The sequence below is a fragment of the Hylaeus anthracinus genome, unplaced genomic scaffold (genome assembly GCF_026225885.1).
Source record: "Hylaeus anthracinus isolate JK02 unplaced genomic scaffold, UHH_iyHylAnth1.0_haploid 11994, whole genome shotgun sequence".
Lineage (NCBI taxonomy): Eukaryota > Metazoa > Arthropoda > Insecta > Hymenoptera > Colletidae > Hylaeus > Hylaeus anthracinus.
Window position 1 is genome coordinate 5920453 of NW_026534341.1, and position 21620 is coordinate 5942072.

Genomic DNA, 21620 nt, shown 5'->3' on the forward strand with positions numbered 1-21620 from the left:
TAGATTGCGAATTGATAATCCACGTGGATCGACGTTTGGAAAAGTACAGTGCCACGATGAATCGACATAACGCGATATCTGTCGCACTAAACGAGATCGTCTAAGCCGCTGAATCCTCCTCGTAAACGCGATTACATCATACTATTTGGAATAATGTCAAGCGCCGGGTAATCGTCGATTCACTCGTCGTGGCCTGTGTCGCGATTAACAAGAGCAAACGCTCTAGAAAACTCGAAGGCGGGATACCTCCGTACATCGATCCGTGTACTCTCGAAATTGATCATCAATGTGGAAGTAATGGCGTGACAGGCTCGCGTGGACAGGTTGCAGGACGTATTTTTCTTTTCTTTCAACGATGAAAAAAGAAAGAGGAGGTATACGCTATGCACGGCAGTGAGGCGTTCGTTTCAGGTAACTCTGCGAAACGTAAAAGAAGGAACTGTAACAGAGAACTGGTCTCCTTGTCCTTCGCGAACAACCGAGTCGTTAATCATATTTACGTCGTGTTCGTGTCCTGACGATGATGCGGCTTCATCGTGACGATAAATCACGACATATTTTCCCATCCTCCCGTCCAGAGTTTTATCCTCGTTCAACCTTCGCGTTCCTCCGCCGCATTTCTGGCCTCTTTTCCTTCTAGACGCGGATACTTGCACGACATTTTTCAAATTGTATCAAATTGTTTCAAATTGTTCGGTCTATGAATTATAATATAATGGAAATTTCACATGTTTGCTAATATTTAATTTTTATCTAAACGATAACTCTGGTCATCTTCGATCGAGGGGTTGCTTTTGACAAGTCGTCGAGATCGAAGATTCTAGCAAGTGGCGTCTCTCGATCGAGATCTCGACGGTGACTCTCTGAAATTGAACGATAAAACCGAGGCTGCTCGGCTAGAGAAAAAGGAAAAAGAATCGCGACATTCACGCGGGGGAAGTGAAATGGGAAGACGCGGCGGATCTATTTTTGCGACTCGTTCGAGTTCGATCCTTGTCCCTTGCTAGTCTCTCGCGCGATGAATCCGAAATTTCGAATCAAGCCGCCTCGATGGAGGTTCGTTTGAACAGATAAGAAATCAATCGCATCTATTCTGCGAAGTAGAAAGACCTACGCGACGGTCTATCGTGTCAGTGATTGTAGTCAGACATTATAGTCGGACGTCTTCGTTCTACTTCCTAGCGCCGTATTCCCCTTAACCCTTAGAAGTTTCATTTTCCAAACCAAAAACAAAATATCAATTATTTGAACAATTTTGACGTTTACTTTTTTAACTTTTGTTCAAAAGAACATTATGCAGTGGTAACATACAAACAGGCAAATATTAAAAATAAACCAATTGCAAGTGTACAGTTCGATTTAATCCTTACCGATGTATCAAAAATAATGAAATCATCTGGTCTCAAAGTCGACGACACTCGCTCCCATAATCGAGAGAATGACTCAGTTTTCCAGGAAAAGCCCTCGAGATTACCGATTCGCTATCAGCAGGAAATGACCGTCGCGACGATTTTTATATAAATCGTTCGGTCATTGAATGAACGCGTGCTCGAAAATAAATGTCTCGGGAACTGTCCACAGACGTGTCGCAATATTCTTTGGAAGCATTCCGTAAACGAGCATCGCGAAACTCGTGTTGTGGTACGTCGACGACGCCCCTCGCGAGTCCGACGTCCTCGCGACGCCGTTCGCGTTAATGATGTAGCAGAAGTCTGCGTGCAATTAAAAGCGGTTACGAGATTCGGTAATTTCGAGGTAAACTCGAGTTCCGTTTTCTTTGCATGGCCATTACAAAAGACCCGGTTCAATTAAACTTGTCTGACTGGATCTTAGATTGCGGAAGATAGAGCGAGTAAAAGTTCGAACTGACTTTTTCCTGGCACGAAGCAATACTTCGAGTTGGGAACTAGCGTGTCCACTGAGTTCATTCCACGAAACGTTGCAATGTATATTCATTTGGAATAGATCGGTTTTCGTAGTGCTTTCATCTTTTTTTGTTGTCTTACAAACTAGAAAAATTGTTCGATTACACGTTTCAAGATAACGTACTTGTAGTGGACGGGAATGGGAACTAGTACGATGACAATTGCAAAAACGGCTAATGAACGACTCTGACGTAACCGGTGATAATCCTTTTTGTTTGAGCGTGACATTTGACGGATAAGGCTAAATACGTTATACGTGTTACTGAAAATTGCGAATTAGCGTTGATTCGCGGATCCGTGTCAACGGGACACATAACAGTGCTCTATTGCACGAGGAAACGTACAAGAATATTTTATATAAAATTTTGTTGCATCGTTCTAGAAGAATTTCTTAAATTTTAATTTTTATGGAACGACACTTTAATACTACCTAAAACGGCACTTCTCGTTATTTCCTTGGAAGTTTTCAAGGAAGAATGATTGCTCGCGTTACGTAGCTGTGATGCACTTGTTCGCTTTGAACAATCGTTCGATGTTTTACGAAGAGTATCTCCTTGAAACGAATCGCTCTTATCTTGACGACTGTTTGAGTACAGCTTACGACGAGGATTTCGCTTGCTACATTTTTCAATTTGCATCAAGTTACACGTGAGCCCGAACACTATGTAATTTCGAATGAAAAATATTCTTTGTACGTATTTTTAGTTAACGTTTAACAAGTGGTACGCTTACAATATTCAACTTCTATTTAACGCGCAGTTTAACATATCGATAGCGTGTGCTTTCTTTCTATTTCCTTGATGTAAATTCTTCCAAGGAGGACTAAAAAATCGAAGGATCCTATCTGCAGTTGGCCGTCGAAGCTCCCATTCAATTTAAATTTAATGCTTCCGCGAGCGTATGCTCGATCACATCTTTGAATTAATTTACATATCTCGCTCGTTAAACATCTTGATTGCAATGGTTCCGATACTTTCACGACACGCAGTATAATACCGTCGTCGACGTTTACGTTCCCATGTATCATCGATGCACTCCGAAGCATTCGTATTAGTAACAAATACGCGTGATTTGATTTATTTACTCTCGGTATATTAAAAGCGTGAAGCGAGTTACGTTTGGAAATACGATAATATGGTACGTGTTACGTAAACACCTAAAAAGAACACCTAAAAAATGAATTCGTTGTTGCGCGTGATTTTTAAAGAAAGTTTCAGAAATTAGCGTAGACAGCAGAGTAACCGTTTTACGTTCGTGTTTGAAGCGCAACGTAATCTGCCATCGTGCATCGACGTTGCAGATTACGATTGTTTATCGCAAATCTTGGCTTTTATTCGAAGCGAAAGAATTCTAGCGATTTTAATCGAGAAATCTACACGGATTCCATTCGCTGACGCTTCCTCGGCGGCCCGTTCTCGCGCCTCGAATTTAATGGGCCCTCAGGTGTTTTCGTAACCATACATTGTGCAAATCCGCGTGGCACGTGACCGGCGAGGGGATGCTTTCCTTATTTCTAATTCCGTCCAGGCGAAAATAACGCGAAATCGGCTGAAACGCCTCCTCGCGTCTTCGCGCGAAACTTATCAGAATTTTACGTAACTCCGCCAATTACTCGGCCCCGATTCGTTGGAATGTTTATCGAGGAACGATCCTAGAACCTTCGCGATTTCCAAGAATCTCTATCGGACCTTTCGATCGACCGGGAGCCTCTCGATGGGCGAAATCAGCAGGAAAAGTATCGCGTTTACCAGAGTTGCGCATCGTCGAAGTACATTTTCGTAGAAGATAACAATATTGTTCTAACGTCCGAGATTTCTAGTGAGAAATCAACGTCAGAAACGAACTCTTTGCTGAACGATTTCTTCTGTCAGACATTAAACGCGAGGAAAGCTAGGATTTCGTTTAATGTCTTAGACGAAAGTATCCCGAGGGTTGATTGGAAAGGGGAAATTTTATTTTTAATCGTGACTCGAGGAATCTGCCGCAGTCGATTGGTTTTCTGTCGATAAGAGGACGAATCTGGGACGAAGACGTCGAAGGAACCGCACTTCCCCCCCCCCCCCCTCCCCCTCTCTTCGTAATGCATTATCGGTATAAATCACGTCCTCGCGGCGCGCATCGGGTCGCATGGAACGCAATTATTATCATGACGGTAATTTCTACGTTTATGCTCGCGGAACGACCGGTGAAAATGCAGTAAATTATCGGTAACGTCCCGCTTGATGACAGCCCGCGTTATTGCAGACATGGCGTGCGGAAACCGAGCGGGTATCGAAATAAGGTCGTTTCACCGCGGACGTCTCCGTTCGCCCTTTCGCTTCCACCTGATTTTCCTCGCTGGTTTTTTTTTTTTCTTTTGCTTGCTTCGTACATTTGTCTCCCGTTTAAACGCGATTTAGACGTTGACTACCGTGTAATCGGACTATTCACGTCGGACTCCTCGGAAAGAGAGGAAAATTCAGTTTCGTAATCGCTTGATGGATGGCAGATTGTCTCGGGGCGATAATTGTAGGTAGCGTTTACGTGAAGCAGAACGTACTGGACGTGTTGCGAGCTGTGAAATGAAAGTAACTTCTTTAAATACGAGGAGCATTAATTTAAAGTAATTCGATCGATCGTTTCGTATGTAGAATGATGCCGCATGGAGATAAATGAAACGAAGTTGACATGAAATTTAATAAAAATTCTTGTTTTAACGAGTGTTTCGTATATTTTTGACACGCTATAATAGCCAACTTTTACCTATAGCAACGTTAATTCTTTCCACGTGGAAATGCAAATAGGTGTCCAGAGGTTTTTTTCTGGCACATCGTAGTATAATTTTTCGTGAAAAACTGTTTTCAGACACTGAAACCAGAAACGTCCAAGTGTTCGTATAATGTTGATACGCAACGTGTTGGTTTTCTTAGGAAAATGATACAAATACTTTCCTGCGATGTTCATGATCCAGTAGAGAATTAACTACACGTGAAAGTACGCGGCCTTAAGAGGAATTCGTGACACGCGGCCATCAAAAAGGTTCCCCCCACGTCTGGTGTAACACCTTATCGGGCGCATGCGCCGCGGCTCGAGAGCAAAGGACCTTCTAAAGGCCGTGATCGTTGATCCAGGCGAACGAACGATCTCTCTCGGAAGCTCCTCGACCGCAGGATAGAAACGACGAAGACGACGACCTTGCCTGTGACTCAAGAAGCTCCGCCGCGAGCATTTCCTTCCTGCGGCGAAATAAAGAATGCTCGAAGCAAACGAGAAAGCCGGTCACGCCGCGTTGGCCATGGAGTACGAACACTCTCTAATGAGCCTCTGTTACGGGCTTCTCGTTCCTCGCTCATTTTCGTTGTACGACCGATTCATTACCAGCCACGAGATATACGGGCCGGCCCGTTCCGTGGTTCGCTCATTCCTGATACGAACGCGGTCGGGAATCCTCTCTCTTTCCACGAGATTCCGCGCAAAACGCCGGAAGTCCGCGGGAATCCAGACCAAAACCCTCCACTCTCGAAACGAGACACTCGTTTATTCGTAAATTAATATTAGACGCATCGAGATCCGGCCCTCGATTCGCTGCGTGTCGTTTATCTTCTCGTTTCGAAAGGGGCAATTAAATTGTCAGCCTCGAGAGCTTCCTTCGCTTCGTATCTGGAAAGTTAATTTCGTCGGACTTCGCGTGAAAGGTATTTTGGAATTCGGAGAGGTAAAGATAATTACTTAAAAAGAGTGCTCCAGATTGGGAAAGAGCCTCGTTTATGGTAGAATCCTTATCGATCGTTTTCGGGGGCAACAAACCATAATACCTCCTCAACTGTTGTAAACATGTAGCATACATTTCGAAAGTTTTAATGATCGCCCGATTACCACTGGAAGAGGAGGTTGCTCGACGCGCAGGATCGCTGGATCCTAGACCCGCTCGAGCAAGGCAACCGCGATGAATTGGAAAGTGACGGAATATTTTCCCGTTGCCCCACAAAACGACCGACGGGATCGTAACTTCGATTCGATTCGGTGAAAGATACTCTTGGATTAGTTAATAGTTTCGCAACGATCCTTATCGCGGATCATCGATTCGTTTACTAGATCACGTCTTAATATTCATAGCTGAGCTCGTCAAAGTTACGATTCGATCGAATTAACCAACGATTATCCATCGACCAGGTTCTATCTTGTTTCTACTTTGAACTTTACTTCTTCGCAGCGATCTTCGAATGTTTTCGTTGCGTGAAAGTTGATAATTTCTTGCAAAAGGTCACCTGCAGGAAAGAAGCTAACAATAGCCCCGAAGGTGGGTAGAATATTTACGCGGGGATGACTTCACACGTAATTTTAAACGTTTTTTTTTTTGTTCAACCTAACGACTCATTTCCCCATCACTGCTTGACTTTGTTATACTTAAACTGCACGCCGATAGAAACGTACGTGGGCGTCTTTCCTAGCGTAATGTCGTCGACTGGGAACCCAAGTAAAATCAGAGGCTCGTACATAAGGTCACGACTGACGAAATGTCTCGTATGAAATCAGTCGAATAGGTTAACAGTTTCGCGAGTCGGGTTTTCAAGTGCTAAGCGGTGGACTCGGATAAAACCTTGGCAGGTTTAAAAGAATCGAACGTGGCGAGATTAGAGTGTCTTGGGCACCGAATATAGGTTACTGGATCCTGTACATACTAGTTAGGATTCTCGTTTAAAAAAGGTTCGAGCGCGTAGGCGTCGAAAACATGAAGCACTCTTGCATGGAAGTACCTGTAGACCGGATCTAAATAACGCATAGACGAACAAAATGCTTGCGTGAATCAATTCCATCTGTTGTTTACATAGAATGGCCCGAAAGACATTCGAGAAATATTTAACAACCTCTTAACAACCCTGAAGAATGATCAGCCTACTCGTGAAATCAATTTCAAGCTAACGTGCATTTAAAAACATAATCTTCCGAGATGGGTTGACCCACATGCCACTTCTTTGAAAGGTGCAATAACGGATCATCCTTTTCATTACCACTCTCAAGGCTGCGCGGACTATGCACATCGACAATGGTCATTTAGAAAATAAACTTCTCGACGCAGAAGTGTGTTAACGACTATCCTAGTCGCGATTCCGATCGGCTGCATTCGCAAACGTAGAGTCTATCGTCGCGGTTGCCGATTGATCTTCAGAGAAATCTTCATCGATCACGTATACCTCGCGATTTCTCGACCGCAAGCTGTGAATGCGTTTCTGTCCGCGCATGGAAATTAATTGCCAAAAAGAAAAACCCAAGGAAGACGTTATTTCGATAAATAAGAAACACGTTTCGAATCATTTTACTGGAATTCTTCTTGAGTTTCTTTCGATCGCGGCACATCGTTCAGCAGGGGGCTTTTACTTCTGATTGGTTGTAAAAAAACCGAGCAGAAAGAGAAACAGCTGGCCAGTATACTTCGACGCGTGGCAATTTATTCGCCCGAAGTGTTCGTTCGAGTGAAAAAAGAAATGCCGTTCAAAATTCGAAATGTCCCGTGACACTCGATTAATCCGGGTGGTTAACGATGCTCGGAGGCCTGGACGAGGGTGGAGGCGGAGGCAGGTGCACGTCGGGAAATCGTGTTTTTCATTTGCTTCGGTGCTAAGCGACATGCAAATCGCTGCGGGCCTGGTTTCACCGCAAAAGTATGCGAAGTCGTCTCGGAAAACCGGTCGCGTGTTTTGCAGCTTGCGCGAATTTCGAGCTGGCGCGCGCAAAAGCGAAAACGGTTCGCGTGTATCGTGAGATCGAGCGAGAAAACCTGTCGATCGATCCTGTTCGTTTCACGCTTCACGGTGAATCGTGAGAGGATTTCGATCAAAATCGATTAAATACCTCTATTTACTTGCTTGCTTTGTACTTGTATTCGTATTAGCTCCATTTTTTAGTTACAGCACTGGCGCTTTGAACGACGAGAAATTAGAAAAATAACGTGTCGAATAATATAACGAAGCGAATTCGTATCACTTTCCCCGAAAGAACGTAATAAAATACAAACAAACAATAACTTTCGAGTCGATTTATCGATGAGCAACGTTTCACTCTTCATAAAAGCATCGCGCGCTCCATATATAGCGATTAGGTTTCCCGCTTCTTTTATCTCTTCCATGACTTGTATCGTGCCATGACCTTTTTGTTCGGTGTCAGGATAGATGCGGGCACTTGCTTCGTTTCCGGAAAAAAAAATTCACTCGTGCCACTTTTTCAGCCAGCTTGACACTTTAACGAATGGATTAGTGAAAGCTCAATAAACATAGCGGAGCGGAGCAAACACTAACCCGCATAACATTAAATCGTATTACCGTCAGTGCCGCAATGGAGCGAGAACTGGTTGCGGCATTATTCTTACGTCGTGACACGTATTTGCGTCAAGTTCGCTGCCGTGAATATAAAACGCACGGTATGAATTACAAGTTGCGTCTGGTAAACCATTAAGATGCCCGAACGTCTCACTTAATGTATGTTAAACTGAAAGACCGTCGAGCAGGGTGTAATTAAATAAATCCAGAAGCCATCTCCTCGATAATCGGCGAGTGATTGATGGAAACTACTCCAGACAAACGCTTCGAGAGTGTTTATCGCCGACGTTTCGATTCGTCAGGAAATTAGTTTCAGATAATACGTTACGATATAATTTTGAAAAATTCATTTTTTTTTTTAAACGTATCCACTGGATTGTTGGAAATAGGAATTCATGACTGCCCGGTACATCTACGTGCGATAGTTGAATGAAATTCACGAGGAAAGAGGTTGTCGATGCTGAATGGGGTGGGTTCGAGTGAATGCTAGATTCAGAAAAATGGAGCTAGAGCACCCACGCTTCGAGGAACTCTGGTTCGCAGTTAGAGCAATTTCTTTAACGACGTTGCTTTTACTGTGAGCTTTCCTTACGTTCGCAATTAGTAGCACCGAGTCGGGTAATTACACGTCGACACTTGCATCGTCCGTCTTATTTTATCTGTTACGTTCAGCCTTGGAAGAAAGGATACGGCGACTAATTACTTTTCAGCGGCAGATGCGCGCGCGGTATACTAATTTGTACTGCGACGCAGACGTTCGAGCTCGACGGTGTAAACACGTAATTGCTGCTGTCAAATTACGGCCCGGTTCGCGGTTTTCTCAATCAATCAGCTTCTCGAGGACGAGTCCTCGTTAACGGGTTTCTCCGATTCCATACGGAGCACGAATGGTCATAGTTGAATCCTAAAAAATAGTAGTTTTCATATCGTATAGTAAACTGGGTCATTTCTGTGCCACGCATACTCTGAAGACCAGACGACGACCGTGTCGAACCTTGGAAGAAAGGTAGCGTAATTACAGAAAAAAGTGACACGTTTATTCGTGTAGAAGAGTGATAGTGCGTTTAAGCAGAAGCAAGCTTAAACCGACGCGTACCCCAAGAAATCATGCAGAATGTGTATCGCGCAATTTCTCCGTGTAGTCCTCTCGAGAATTCAGCAAAACCTAGCAGCGAACGACGTGTCGAGCGAAGTCAATTAAAATATCTCAATGATTCATGCGCGGAGAAGACTGCAGACTCAGCGGAGACGATTAAGCTCGCACGGCGAAAGGGGATCGAACGTTTCACGCGGTGAAACCTTTTTTTTTTCCGTGAAAAAGTGATCGAAAAATATTAATATAGAAACTCGTTGGGAGAAAGTATGTACGGGTATCGCGAGAGGCGAGAAAGAAATTTATCGCGACGTCCCGGGGTTCGGTAGTCGGAGAAATCCTCGGACTCGTCGTCTCGTAGTCCTGAAATATGGCCAGTCATTTCCTTTGATTTGCCGCGAACGAGCTCTGGATAACCGTGGCGTGCGCTTGTCGTCGCGCGATTCGGTAAATTGCATCGCGTCGCGATTTTGCGATTTCTGCGAAGGTTCTTTCGCCGTTTATACGCACTTTCGCTGAGCGCCGTCATCGGGCGGGGGAAAAAATAACTCTGAACTTGTAAAGCCTTTCAAGGTATGGCCTTCGAGCCACGCTCTTAATTGGTAAATCGCTTTTAATGGAATCGCTGCTTTCTACGAACGGACCGGAACTAACTCGTCACGGTGATTTTCATGCGTCTTTCGGGATCGTTTTCGCTGTCGCTAGTTTCGCGTAACTCGATCGTCGTGAAATCTGTTTTCCGTGCATTTTTTTCATATTACCCACGCTTCAGATGGAACGCGTAAATTTTAACGAATCGGACTTCATCGAGAAAATGAATTGAAAGAGAATAATCTTTCGCGAGGCTTCCGAATCCGTATAGATGCAATAAGACTTAACAAAAATACTAGGAAGAGATTAAAGGGTCGATGATACGACCCGCGTTTTATCTTACTCGTATCTTTACAATTATCGAGTTGTCGCGCCTAGTATTTTACACGTAACGGCGGAGTATAATACTTGTAATTTGTAATTCTACCAAAGTAGGTCACGATTGGAGAGGGACAGGTTGAATCTCTTGCGACTCTTCGAGGGTTGTAGTGAAAATTTGACGCGGAAACTTGGCGGGTTCTCTGAAATTGGCTGCAAACGCGATTCAATTATTTCGCACGCGTTACATCAAAAAGGATGGTTGCACAATTTCCGAGCCAAGTTCAAGGCGACGATGCAAATCAATCGTTGAGCCACCGATCGTCCTAATGGATGTCTCAGTCACGTGTGTTTACAGAAGATTTTTTTCAGAAGATCGTCGAAAGAGTGCGTTATAAAAATATCGGGATGCGAAAACAGTCTCGCGTCGCAACGAACCTTCTCGTTAAGCGGTGGAGAATCTCTGCCTGCGTGAACGCACCTCGCAATTGACTCGTTGAAAGCACGTTGCACGAGTCGCTGCGTAAACTTTGAACTCTCAAAGGTCCCCTCCACTCGCGGTTTTAATTGCCGCGTGGACTTTAATTATGATGTCGTATCGCTCGAACGACTGCGAACTCGAGCACCTGCGACTTCCTTCGTTGCGGCGTTCGATGCCTGCACGGTCTGGATGTCGATGGATCCTTGTCCTTTCTGAAAGAGCTGCAGACTGGCAAGGATGACGAACGAACGATGATTCCTTTATTTTTGTGCATTAACGTTTGTTATCATTTTCAGTTGCCAATTAGAGCTACTGCAGAGCTACTGCTTTGGAGTGGTTAAATGTCTCGCGAGGGGATGAAGCTATCGAGAAATGTTTTAACAAAAATATGGTACAAAGGGGATGAGAGCATGCTAGATAGAATAAATAGTGTTGCTTTAAGCGAGGAGATGAGATTGTATCGTCCTAAAAGTTCACATACTCTTAAGTGTTGTAAAGTAGGTAATCTCTCTGATTTTACAATATTTTCAAACCTTTCTGACATAGTCATTATACCGCCACTGTAACATTTCTGTAGTTCTTACAAGCGAGAGCTTTCCTCAACAGTTGCGAATAGTTCCATATTCGTCACTTATTGTGTCCAATAAAATTCTGCGCATCTCCGAGTCTCGCGGAAGGTCGACTGGCACTCGAAACATTTTTTGAAATTGATTCATTGGAACGGTGCTCGTTTACGGATAGAGGAAGCGATCGACGATGGGTGCGTGACTAAGGTTGGCTTACGCGTCGAAAGTATTTTTAATTCGCCCGATAATCCGACCAATTAAGACTTGTCAAAAAATAACTCGCGCTATATCGTCCATTTCTCATCCGCGAGTACTCGACCGCGGTTACAAATAGACGCGGATGACCTTTGCTAGCCTCTCGCTTTACAAGCTGCCGCTTTGAATAAAACTATTCTCGGGAAGCGTGTGTTTGCCCTTTAATTGGCTCGCCGACCTTAATTGCTCGGTGAATTTATCATCCTCCTCTTATCCGGCTGTACAGTTAGCGACGATCTTGTCGCGTCTCTTATTGAATCAGCCAGGACAATTAGCGCGATCAGCGCGAACTCGTTGGGATTTCTTTTATTCCGAAGGTAACGTCAAAGAAGACTATCGCTGGGTAGGCACTATCCCGAGAAAGCTTCGCTAATGGAAATCAGCTCAGTTCGACGGGACCCTTTCAGACGGCTCGTCTCTTTCCGGAAGCCTTTGAATCTGCAAAATCTCCAACACATGCGACCACGCCCTAATTGGCCCATCGATTTTAATCGTCGTGCTCGCTTTACCTCCATCCTGGGGCTCGGCGAACCGAGCGAAGGCATTTCGTCGTGTTCCTTCATCCCTTCTGTCGCACTTTGCAAATTTATTATAGCAGAAGCCACGTTGAGTTGAATAGAAATTGACTCGAGGAAGTGGATTTTATTATTCGACTCGACATCTTAATTAATTTAATTTAATCCAACTTTTACCGCGTACATTTTTCTCGAACTCTTGCACGGTGTCGGCATCTAAATTTAAGTAGCCCAAATTAAATACCGGTCGTGAACCACTCAGGCGAGATATGAGTTCTCGTAAAGGTGAACGACTACGAGAAGTAGTCTGCCCTGCTACTGTCGCAATGCACCCTAGCCTGTAAATTCGACAATCTAAAAAAATTCCTCTATGATAGTTACCACAGGAATAAGTAAATAAGTTTATTCGACGAGCGCTCCGTGTTCGCAAAGATTCCTCTTCTTGGCCCGTATCGTAATTCCTCTTCGCGATACGTTCGCCGTTTTCTCTTGAATTCTCATGTTCTCGCTGTTCAAACCGTGCATAACAAAGTGGCTAGCAAGTCTTTCCCATCGCAGGAAATTTTAATAATTCTCCGTCTGCAGAGTTTCTGTGAAATCGATGCCCGAGACTTCGCGTGATTTCTCCGAGTTGTTGCAACTGCGAAGATCTCAACGGGGAAGGAGTTAATTACGCGACATCTTTGTTCGTTCTCGAGCCTCGAAATATCGCGGTCTTTTCGCCAAGCGACGAAACTATGCCAAGTAGTTTTCACCCGACGCCTGAAAGCAGTCGTTCCTCGCCGAAGTTGCGAGGAAAGATCGCCGACTGCGAGGATGCCGAAATAATTAGCTGCGCCGATTCATTTAAATAATTCTCACTGTCTGCGCGCGCTCGGCGTTGCGTGTTCTCCAAGCGCTCGAGAGCCCATTGTTACCGGACGCGCAGAGAAAGCACACGGTGATTATTGTACCGCGAGTGATTAACGTTCCAGCTCGCTATTCCGCCGCGAACGTTGGACTTTTGAGCCATGTGAAACGAGATCCTGGTCCAGAGTTGGCAATTTCATTCGGAAGCTCGGGATTCGTGGGAATAAGAAGAAATACCTTCGGCGCGAAGGAGGTCAACTCCGTTAGTCGATGGTGTTCATTTGTTTTTGTTTCTGGGAATAAATGTGGAATTTTCATTCTTCCTTCCGAATATAATTTCCTCGAACAGAACAAGTCGGAGCATCGACGCAGAGTTAAATAAATTTGATCATGAACAAAGGATGAAAATTGCAGGGAAAGCAACCGAGACTTTCAAGGAACAAGCTGCGCAAATAAAGCAGCGTAAACACCATTGTCACGTGTACCCAGATTCTCGGAAGACTAACGTTCATGTTGGGAGTCCTTAGACCCGATAAAGTTGTAATCCTTCCGCTGAAATTCGCGATGTTTATGGATCGAATTAACGAAGCTTGAACAAACATAGCGGGTGGCCAAATTGTTCAGCTGTATATTTAGCGAACTATGGAAGGATCGAATGCTATTCCTCTATTGATACAAGTTGAGTTTCCTTGATCGTAATCGTCCTTAAGCATTCTTAAATTTCGTAGGGAAATGTGCGAACGGTATCAGAGACTGGAGGGTCGGGAATGGGAAGTGATTAGGTAACCGTACACGTTAAAAAGCTCATCGACAAACGGCGATATGGAAGTGCGAAGAAAAAGTCGGGGTTTTTCTCGGGGAAAGCTAGAAACTCGATACCCCGAGGAGTATCGATCCACCGTGTGATTCTGCTCGGCTTAAAAACATTATACCGTGGGCAATGTTCGTTGATATTCGATTAAGGAGTCTTAACTACCCCGATCCCTTGAGAAACAGGTCAATTGTCGGAATGTTTCAATGTATCTCTATTCTTCTGGAATTCGGGACGACCAGATTCTCGTTAGCTCTTCTCGATATCGTTCAGACCTTTTATTTTTTGTTATTTTTTCTAAAAACTCTCGATTCGCGGGCGCTCTGTTTACTCGATCAGCTCCGCGCGTATTCGTCATCGTTTGGCGGCGGCCCAACTAAGCCAGCCACTGCCAAGGAATCCTGGCCAGATTCCCTTTGGATATTCTCGACTTTTTAACCCGCGGAATTTCCTCCTCGCGACACCGTCGTCTTCGTTTTCCCCTCGATCGAATTTCTCGCCACTTTCCCCGCCCTCCTCGCCGTGTCCCGGATTGCAGAAATGGGCAAAATCCAGATGGAATAGCAATAACTGGATTTCGCGTTGTTCTATGGCGCAGGAATAACCAGGACAGTTCTTTTAATCGTTCTATAGACTTCCGGTTTCGTCCTGCTACAAGAAGATGGCCTGCTGCCGCAGTCGATGATGTTTCCTCTGAAAATTGTGGCTGGAAGAATCGTTTTACCTGATTAATTCTAAAAAGTTCGAGTTGATCCAATTTGCGGGCGAATTCTAATTCCGTTGGTAACGGTAAACGCTTCACGCCGTGGAAGGTACAACCTTGTTCCACGGTTACGGAAGCACGGCCACGCGAGAATTCGTAAAAGTGCGAAACGACGAGGAGAACACGACCCGTCCCGTTACGCCAGCAAATTAAAAATGGATTTCGCCGCGGATCCGACCTCCTACCTCGTCGAAACGAGTGGATTCGAAGATTCGGGGCTTCCGTGATCACCTGGGCTCGCATAATTGGCGGAGACCTCCCAGCACTCGAGACCTTTGGCTGACTGGGTCGAGTGGCTCCATCATGCTCTGCAATTTTTTTACTCAAACCGGTGATATCCTCTCGGTTACTCCGGACTATGGAAATATACAATTGGCAAAATGGTATTTAGAATTGTAGATCGGTGACTACATCTATTAATAATCAGCATTTTGAAAGTCAATATTTTGTGGACTTTGTGCATATACGACGATTAATATCTCATGAATTAATATAAGTAATATGATATTGCCATTTTATGTTAAACAAATGCACATATTCTGCATACGTTTCCATATTCACATCCTCGCTGATGAATATTATATTCATCGTACACTACATCTGCGATCATGAATCGTAGAATCGTCTAACGAAAATACCCAATAAAGTCAGTCGATCAATTTGAGGTATCGCGTCGACTCGCCAGAATTCTTGAAGCCGCAGTTTAATTCGACCCTGACGAGGTCTAGTCGCAACACCGACGGAAACAATGGTCCCCAAATACCGTCAGGCATGATTTAGATTCGCGGTTCTCGAATAGAGACGGTTCAAGTTCCCTGGCGTGCGCCTCGTTTCATTAATAAGAGCCTTCTGTCTCGTGTGAATCGCTCCGGCGTTCCCTCGAGCTGTGAAAACGTGGGCGTATTGATATCGGAACGCGCAGGATGATGTCTCGCGTCGTCGTTAAACGAGAACGGTTAATTACAGGCTAATCGGCGACGAGATCGTTTTCTCGTGCGCGGTGGAAACACTCGCGGCGATCGAAACGCGAGAAAGTGAAGTTCCGGTCGCGAAAACTCGATCGAGCTTGCGTTACGGTCCTTGTTGCTTTCAGGAAAGCTATCAATTATCTCCAGTGACAGAGTGACGATATCGCGAATTTTTGGTTTTGTTTCTTCGCTCGGTTTCTTCTCCAGACTTTCTAAAATGTATCGAACGCCCGTCCTGTTGATTCCACGGAACGCGGCGCGCCGATGATAAGAAATCAGCCCACTTAAACTTCGATTTAACGGATTTAGAATTTAATTTATGGAATTGTACGGTCCTACTTTGGCAAAGATAGGGAAAGTTCTTATCTAAGTGGAAATTTTACGAGTTTCCAAATAGACAACTAGGGTTCTTACAAAATTTGAATTTAAATGGCTCCATTTTAATAAAAACACCAACGAATACGACGCATTTGCGAGCGTTTCATTGCATCCAGCGGCAACTTTCGACCCGCCTCGCGTATTTGATTCGTTAGAAAATCTGACCGTTCGAGCAACTTTCAAAAATCGACGAGCCTCGGAGCTATGTTTACCGCATTTTTCGCGTTTCGTAACAGCTAACGGGTAAGCTACGCGAGGTCCATCAGAAAGCGCTTAGGCGGTCAGAAGTTCGTACGATAAAATATATAGCGGTTCGCGGCGCGTGCAGCGTGAAAAATGACGAGGAAATCGTTCTCAACATCTGTGTTCCTGGTTTCCAGGTTACTCACAAAGTGACGAGTCAGGTGATGGTCCTGAAGATGAACCAGCTGCCGGCGAACAGACCGAACATGCTGAAGGAGGTGCAGCTGATGAACAAGCTCAGCCATCCGAACATACTCAGGTGAGTCGAATCGAAATCCGGTTCACTTTTACGCCGGAGAAACTCGACGAGGGTGATCCACGGGGATCGCAGCACGTGCTGAATTTCCGCGTCGATCTTCCAAGCGCTGACTGAGTTCGGTCGACGTGCGAACAGTCACGTGTACCGTTCGCACGTTACTTTCTTTTTCTGAAAAAGAATATTTTAGATTAGCACTTTGGCAAATTTGATTATTTTCGAGGGATGTCTCTCGATTAAATCAAAGTGGCAAAAGTATCAAAAGTAGAAGTATTCGATAGTTGATGAACCCATCGTTATTTCGTAACATTTCGATCATTGAAAACGAATCTATTTACGGGCGAACATCTGCTACGTTTAAAGGCAGTCGTTATGCTATTAATAGATGCATCTTTGTAATAAGCTGTTGCTATAATAGAACTTGTATCGAATCGTGTCGCGCATTGACTAGCATAACGTGTCATTCATTGATCTAGCGCTTGAACGCGATACGCTTGCAAGCGGCCAATAATCCCCGCGGTTATGGAGTTGCAATTTGCGGAGCGCGCGCTCCAACATAGTTACAATAAAGTGGTACATTCTAACGGTTTACAAAATCAGTTTACGAACAATTTACTAATTGTGAATTCGTGTTTCGCGACGATTATCCAGCAGGCGCTCCGTTACTTAATTGAGGTTTCGTGTGCTGTCTTACAAAAATAAACATCGCTGGAACAAATTATTTCAGATGCACTGGCACAGTTCCTCTTTCTCCGCTAATAACTCCAGCGTTACATTTTTCCCTTTTGCCCTACTAACTTTGGACATTTTATTCTGTACATTGGAAAATCCACTTTCATCATGTATTCTAGTATCGTCCGTTTGTCCTGATTTCATCGTGTGGATATCAATTTACGGAAAATTATTGTTTTGCGAAAAACCTCGTTCTGCGATTCGAATTAAAGACTGAAAGAGGCGAACGCAGCGGAGGGACGCTCGCTTGTTGGAATCGAGAAGGATCTCGCAAAGTCAAACTGTTTTGGCGCGAAAGTGGCCCCGGTCACTCGCGAGCCGAGTGTTCCGTTCAGGTTGACGCAACTCGGGTCTCGGCCGGACGTCGAGGCTAATGCCAAAAGATTCCACGGTTCGCGAGTTACGAGATATGACATAACGGCGAACAGCGTGTCGTAGAGCCGCTGCGATGCTCTCGACTAGACGCGTCGCATCCGCGGCGACAACGCATTCCAACGATATAAACGGCTTGGCCCAGATTCGGCTGTGTGTGCGTGTGTTTATCCCGCAGCGACTAGCGGGATCTTATTTCTGGCATTTCTCTCGTTGAAGGCTGCGAAAACCGTGGACGACAGGCGTCGCTCGAGTGAGTCAGATCATTGGAAAAAAAAACGGATCGTCGGATGCGTGATATGCACCCCAAAGTCCCTAAGTTCGAACGGAAAAGGATCGAGTGGGTCGTTTTATTAGAAGTTACTCAAAGTTTGTCGTGGTTGCAGGAGGTCCTCGATTGTTGCAGGAAATTCGACTAGAGATTCTTGCAACTGTCGAGGCAAGAACACGTCCTTGCTAGGGGTGGTTAGAGGCCATCCACTTATCGACACCATGCAACAATCAATGTATACAATGGAAAAAAACCAGCCCTCTTCGATGCCTCTTTTTCTGGAAAGAAAGTCGTAAAACTCCTGCCTCGTCGATGGATTCCGTAACTGTTGAATCGATCCCCCGCGCCAGCTGTGCCCGGCCGGTTTCGGGGAACATGGATGAATGAAATCGGTCGATACTCTCGAAATACCATCCCCTTTCGGTGCAGAGATTTACTACGAATCGTATTCTCGCTTCAATCGATGGCCCTCTTCGTCGAAATTTGGCTCGGGCCAGGAACGTGCCAGCGAATAATTGGCTCGTCTAGTGGATTCGCAGCAGGGCTATTTTACTTTCCTTATTTTTCCGGAGTTATGCTCGAGAACGTTCCTGCAAAAAAGTCTCGTTCTTCGAATCTCGACGCTCCGATGCACAATTCTCTTGAAGCTAGATATCCAGACTGGTGTTAGTCTATCCGTTTGGTTAAACATTAGATCAGACGTTTACGTCGTAAAGTCACGTTTGATAGTTCCGACGATAAATCAACATCCAAACGCCTGTTTTGTTGTTAGGAGCGTCGGTTCGTTGACTCGGCGTTCGACGGGGTCTTAAAAACTATCGGTATTCGAAGCGTTCTTAATATTGGCCGCGTTTCCACGCTGCGGGGATCATCAATGATCCCTGAAGATATAAATACGTTACTCTTAGCCAGCGATGCACAAAGTCACAGGTCTGGCCCGCGAGCCAATACTTTCATCGCGTTTATTTGTCAAGTGTAATTTATACATTGCATTCCGCGCGATACTTGTAACTCATCGTTACGGATCCGACGGACAAATTTTGCTTATCTCTCGAAACTTTAGGAATCCGTTGTTGAAACGCAAACAAATTCTCGATGAAATCGAGACTCGTCGTTATCGCTACGCCGTTACGAGTAACCTTGGAGTAATCTCGAGAAGGAGTAACAACAAAGTGATTTGTTTCGCTTTATCAGATTTAAACTAAAAAATATCAACGCGGAGTCCCGTGGCGTTGTCTCGTATCTCTCACCAGTTTAGCAAGCGTTTCGTGCCACGCTTATCTCGATACACCCTGTACTATATATCGATAGTAGGAAATACAATACCAGCGTGATATGATAATATTTATTGTTTGTCGTGGCAAGAATTGCATATATCTTATCTCGGCATTTAGGAAGTATCAACCTCGATCCACGTTGTTTCGCTGAAACACTAGCCGACGGCTGTTTCGCGATTAAATCGATAGTGGCATGAAATGCTTCCTCGACAAAGAAGTACTGCGCTTGCACGAAAGAGCAGACCAAAGGCGAACGGGTTTGCTACTCGCCACGGATGGCTGTGATCATTTTTAGATAAATATCGTTGTTGAAACGTGGAAAGCGGACTTTAATAGCAAATATCATCTACATACTATAGATTCTTTAATTCATTCCAAGGTACAAACAAATTCCTAACCAATTTACGGATCAAAATACAAACTTTTTTGTTAACGTAGTAAGTGAGTTCGCTCCCTAAAAGTTTCATCTAACGAACGTGAAATTTGATTCTCCGGTATCGAATTGTCTTTCGTAGCATGATTAGAAAGATGGCGTGCGAATTTCGCGATGTCGACGGTCGCACGATCCTAACGTCTACGTAGTTACCGATCGCTTTATCTAGGATATCGCGATAACCGCGAGATAAAGTCGAATTGGTCGGTAATTCGTCGTGGAACGTGTCTGCGTGCTGATTATTAAGATATCGCTTCAATTGTTGACGTCCGGTTGTTGCCGCGATGAATTTGATACGCGCCTCAATAACATCCTGTGAACTTTTGTGTTACCCGTTGACGCAACAACCTTTTGCGGGGGAACAACTAAAATCTCAGATAAGCCTATCAGCCGTCAGTTTTGTTTGTAAAAGTATAGACACTTGAGCATAAACAATAATGTTTGAACGAAGGAAGGGATACTTCTCATAGACAAACTTGGATATGAAAAGCGATACAGTGGCTCCTTCAGCAGCCATTTCGTTGAGAGTATCTCCTGATACGTTTTTCTCGTATTATCGCAAGATACCGGAATTCGATAAGCTTGCAGCGTCTTATACTTCGCTACGTGCTCAATCTGATCTATCGGAGATAGCGAAGTTGCGACAGATATCTTGTAAAGTTGGTGTACGATGTCCGAAGTACGTGTTGGCGCACGTAACTTAATCCACTTCGATAACTCTGTAAATGAAAAAGACAAATAATCCCCGCGAGGGGATTTCTAGAAGTCGATGGCGAGTCCTCGATCCGTCAGCTTTCGTCGCAATCGGTAGATAACAGGACGCGGTCGCATAAATTACCAGCGATCCTGGACCCAACTACGAGATAACGTAGTCTGCGGGAGCGGACAGTTTACAAATGAAGACACAACGGTTAACAATAAGTCTGGCGTTAATTGGCGCTTATCGCGACACCGGCTTGTCACGTTAGCGGTATGACATTCTAGCAGAGTCGACCTAAACGAATCTCAACTTTGCCCCCATACTCGAAGCCACCTGCGGAGCTCTATCTAATCTCTGGCTAGAATCGCTGAGCCGACACACAGGCGCTTTCCTGTTGAGCATCGATTCTATCGCGTCCCCGTGAAACTAAAACGCTACAGACTCGCGCAATTACTCGCCTCTGCTGACAACACGTAGATGAATAGCGAGATAGATCTCGCGCCAGAGATCATCGTCTTAGCTCTCGGCTAACACAAGATGAAACAGGCAACGACGCGTAATCGAACGCTAAGTGAATCTAAATAACAAAATTGGATGGTTATCTTTGTCGAAGAACAACAAAATTTAATCAAATACTCCGATAACGATGAAGGATAATTTTCAGAATATTCGCGGACTAGTTTTCAGCGTGAATATTCAGTGTCGCCAAATGTTTTCCAAAGAAAGATCGACCCGTGGTGAAATTGAGTAACGGTGGGTGAAGCCAATTAAAACTAACGAGAGGAAAACATCGTTTCTGAACGGAAGCTCTTTCGACGCCTTCTAACCGATCCGAATTTTCCGGTTGCTCGATCGTCAAACACACAGAGGGTTGAAGGTCTATCTCCAGCGACCATTCCCCTGGATCGAAGCTTCGTTAGAAGCTCGTTGGATGTCAATAGAGCATCGTGTCGAATCGATACCCAGCCCCCTTAATCCTCTTATCCTCGCGTGGACACGAAGAAATAAACTGCGCCACGGTCTGCGATCGTTGTTGCGAGAAAAATTGCTCGCATTTTGCCTGGGAAAGCTGATTCTCGGAAATGCTCATCAGCGGCACTCTTTTTTGAATAATTGCAGTTTCTTGCGGTGACTTCGTCTTTTATTTTAAAATGTATGATCTGCGAGTTAACCGGTGGCACGATACGTTATTGTTGCAGATACACGTGATCTAGTAATGAAATATAAAAGTAAAAGTAAGGGAAAACATTGATATACATATAAAGGAAGAGAAAGGCGGGAGAAAACATGGAAGAATAAAATTGAATTAATAATAGGCTCGACGAACGAGAGAAACCAAGAATTATCATCGAGTCAAGGCACCAACGAATTCTATGCGTGGTCTGTTATTTAAGGAAAACTAATGTCGGATCGAACAAGGCCTGGAATATGATAATTAACGCGAAGTAATTCACCCCAACAATGCTGGTTTGAAACCCTGCCCAAACAGCAAAGTTCAACAGTTGCATCAACGTTTCCAGGTTTCGA

General features: G+C 44.6%; 1 protein-coding gene across 1 annotated transcript in view; it reads left to right on the forward strand.

Annotated features, from left to right (window-relative positions):
* LOC128888328 (uncharacterized) overlaps window positions 1–21620 on the forward strand; it is a 40970-nt gene that overhangs the window by 12564 nt on the left and 6786 nt on the right. Inside the window, exon 3 of the mRNA XM_054145066.1 lies at window positions 16190–16311. Within this exon, the coding sequence (XP_054001041.1) occupies window positions 16190–16311 (122 nt within the window). The remainder of the gene's footprint in view (window positions 1–16189; window positions 16312–21620) is intronic.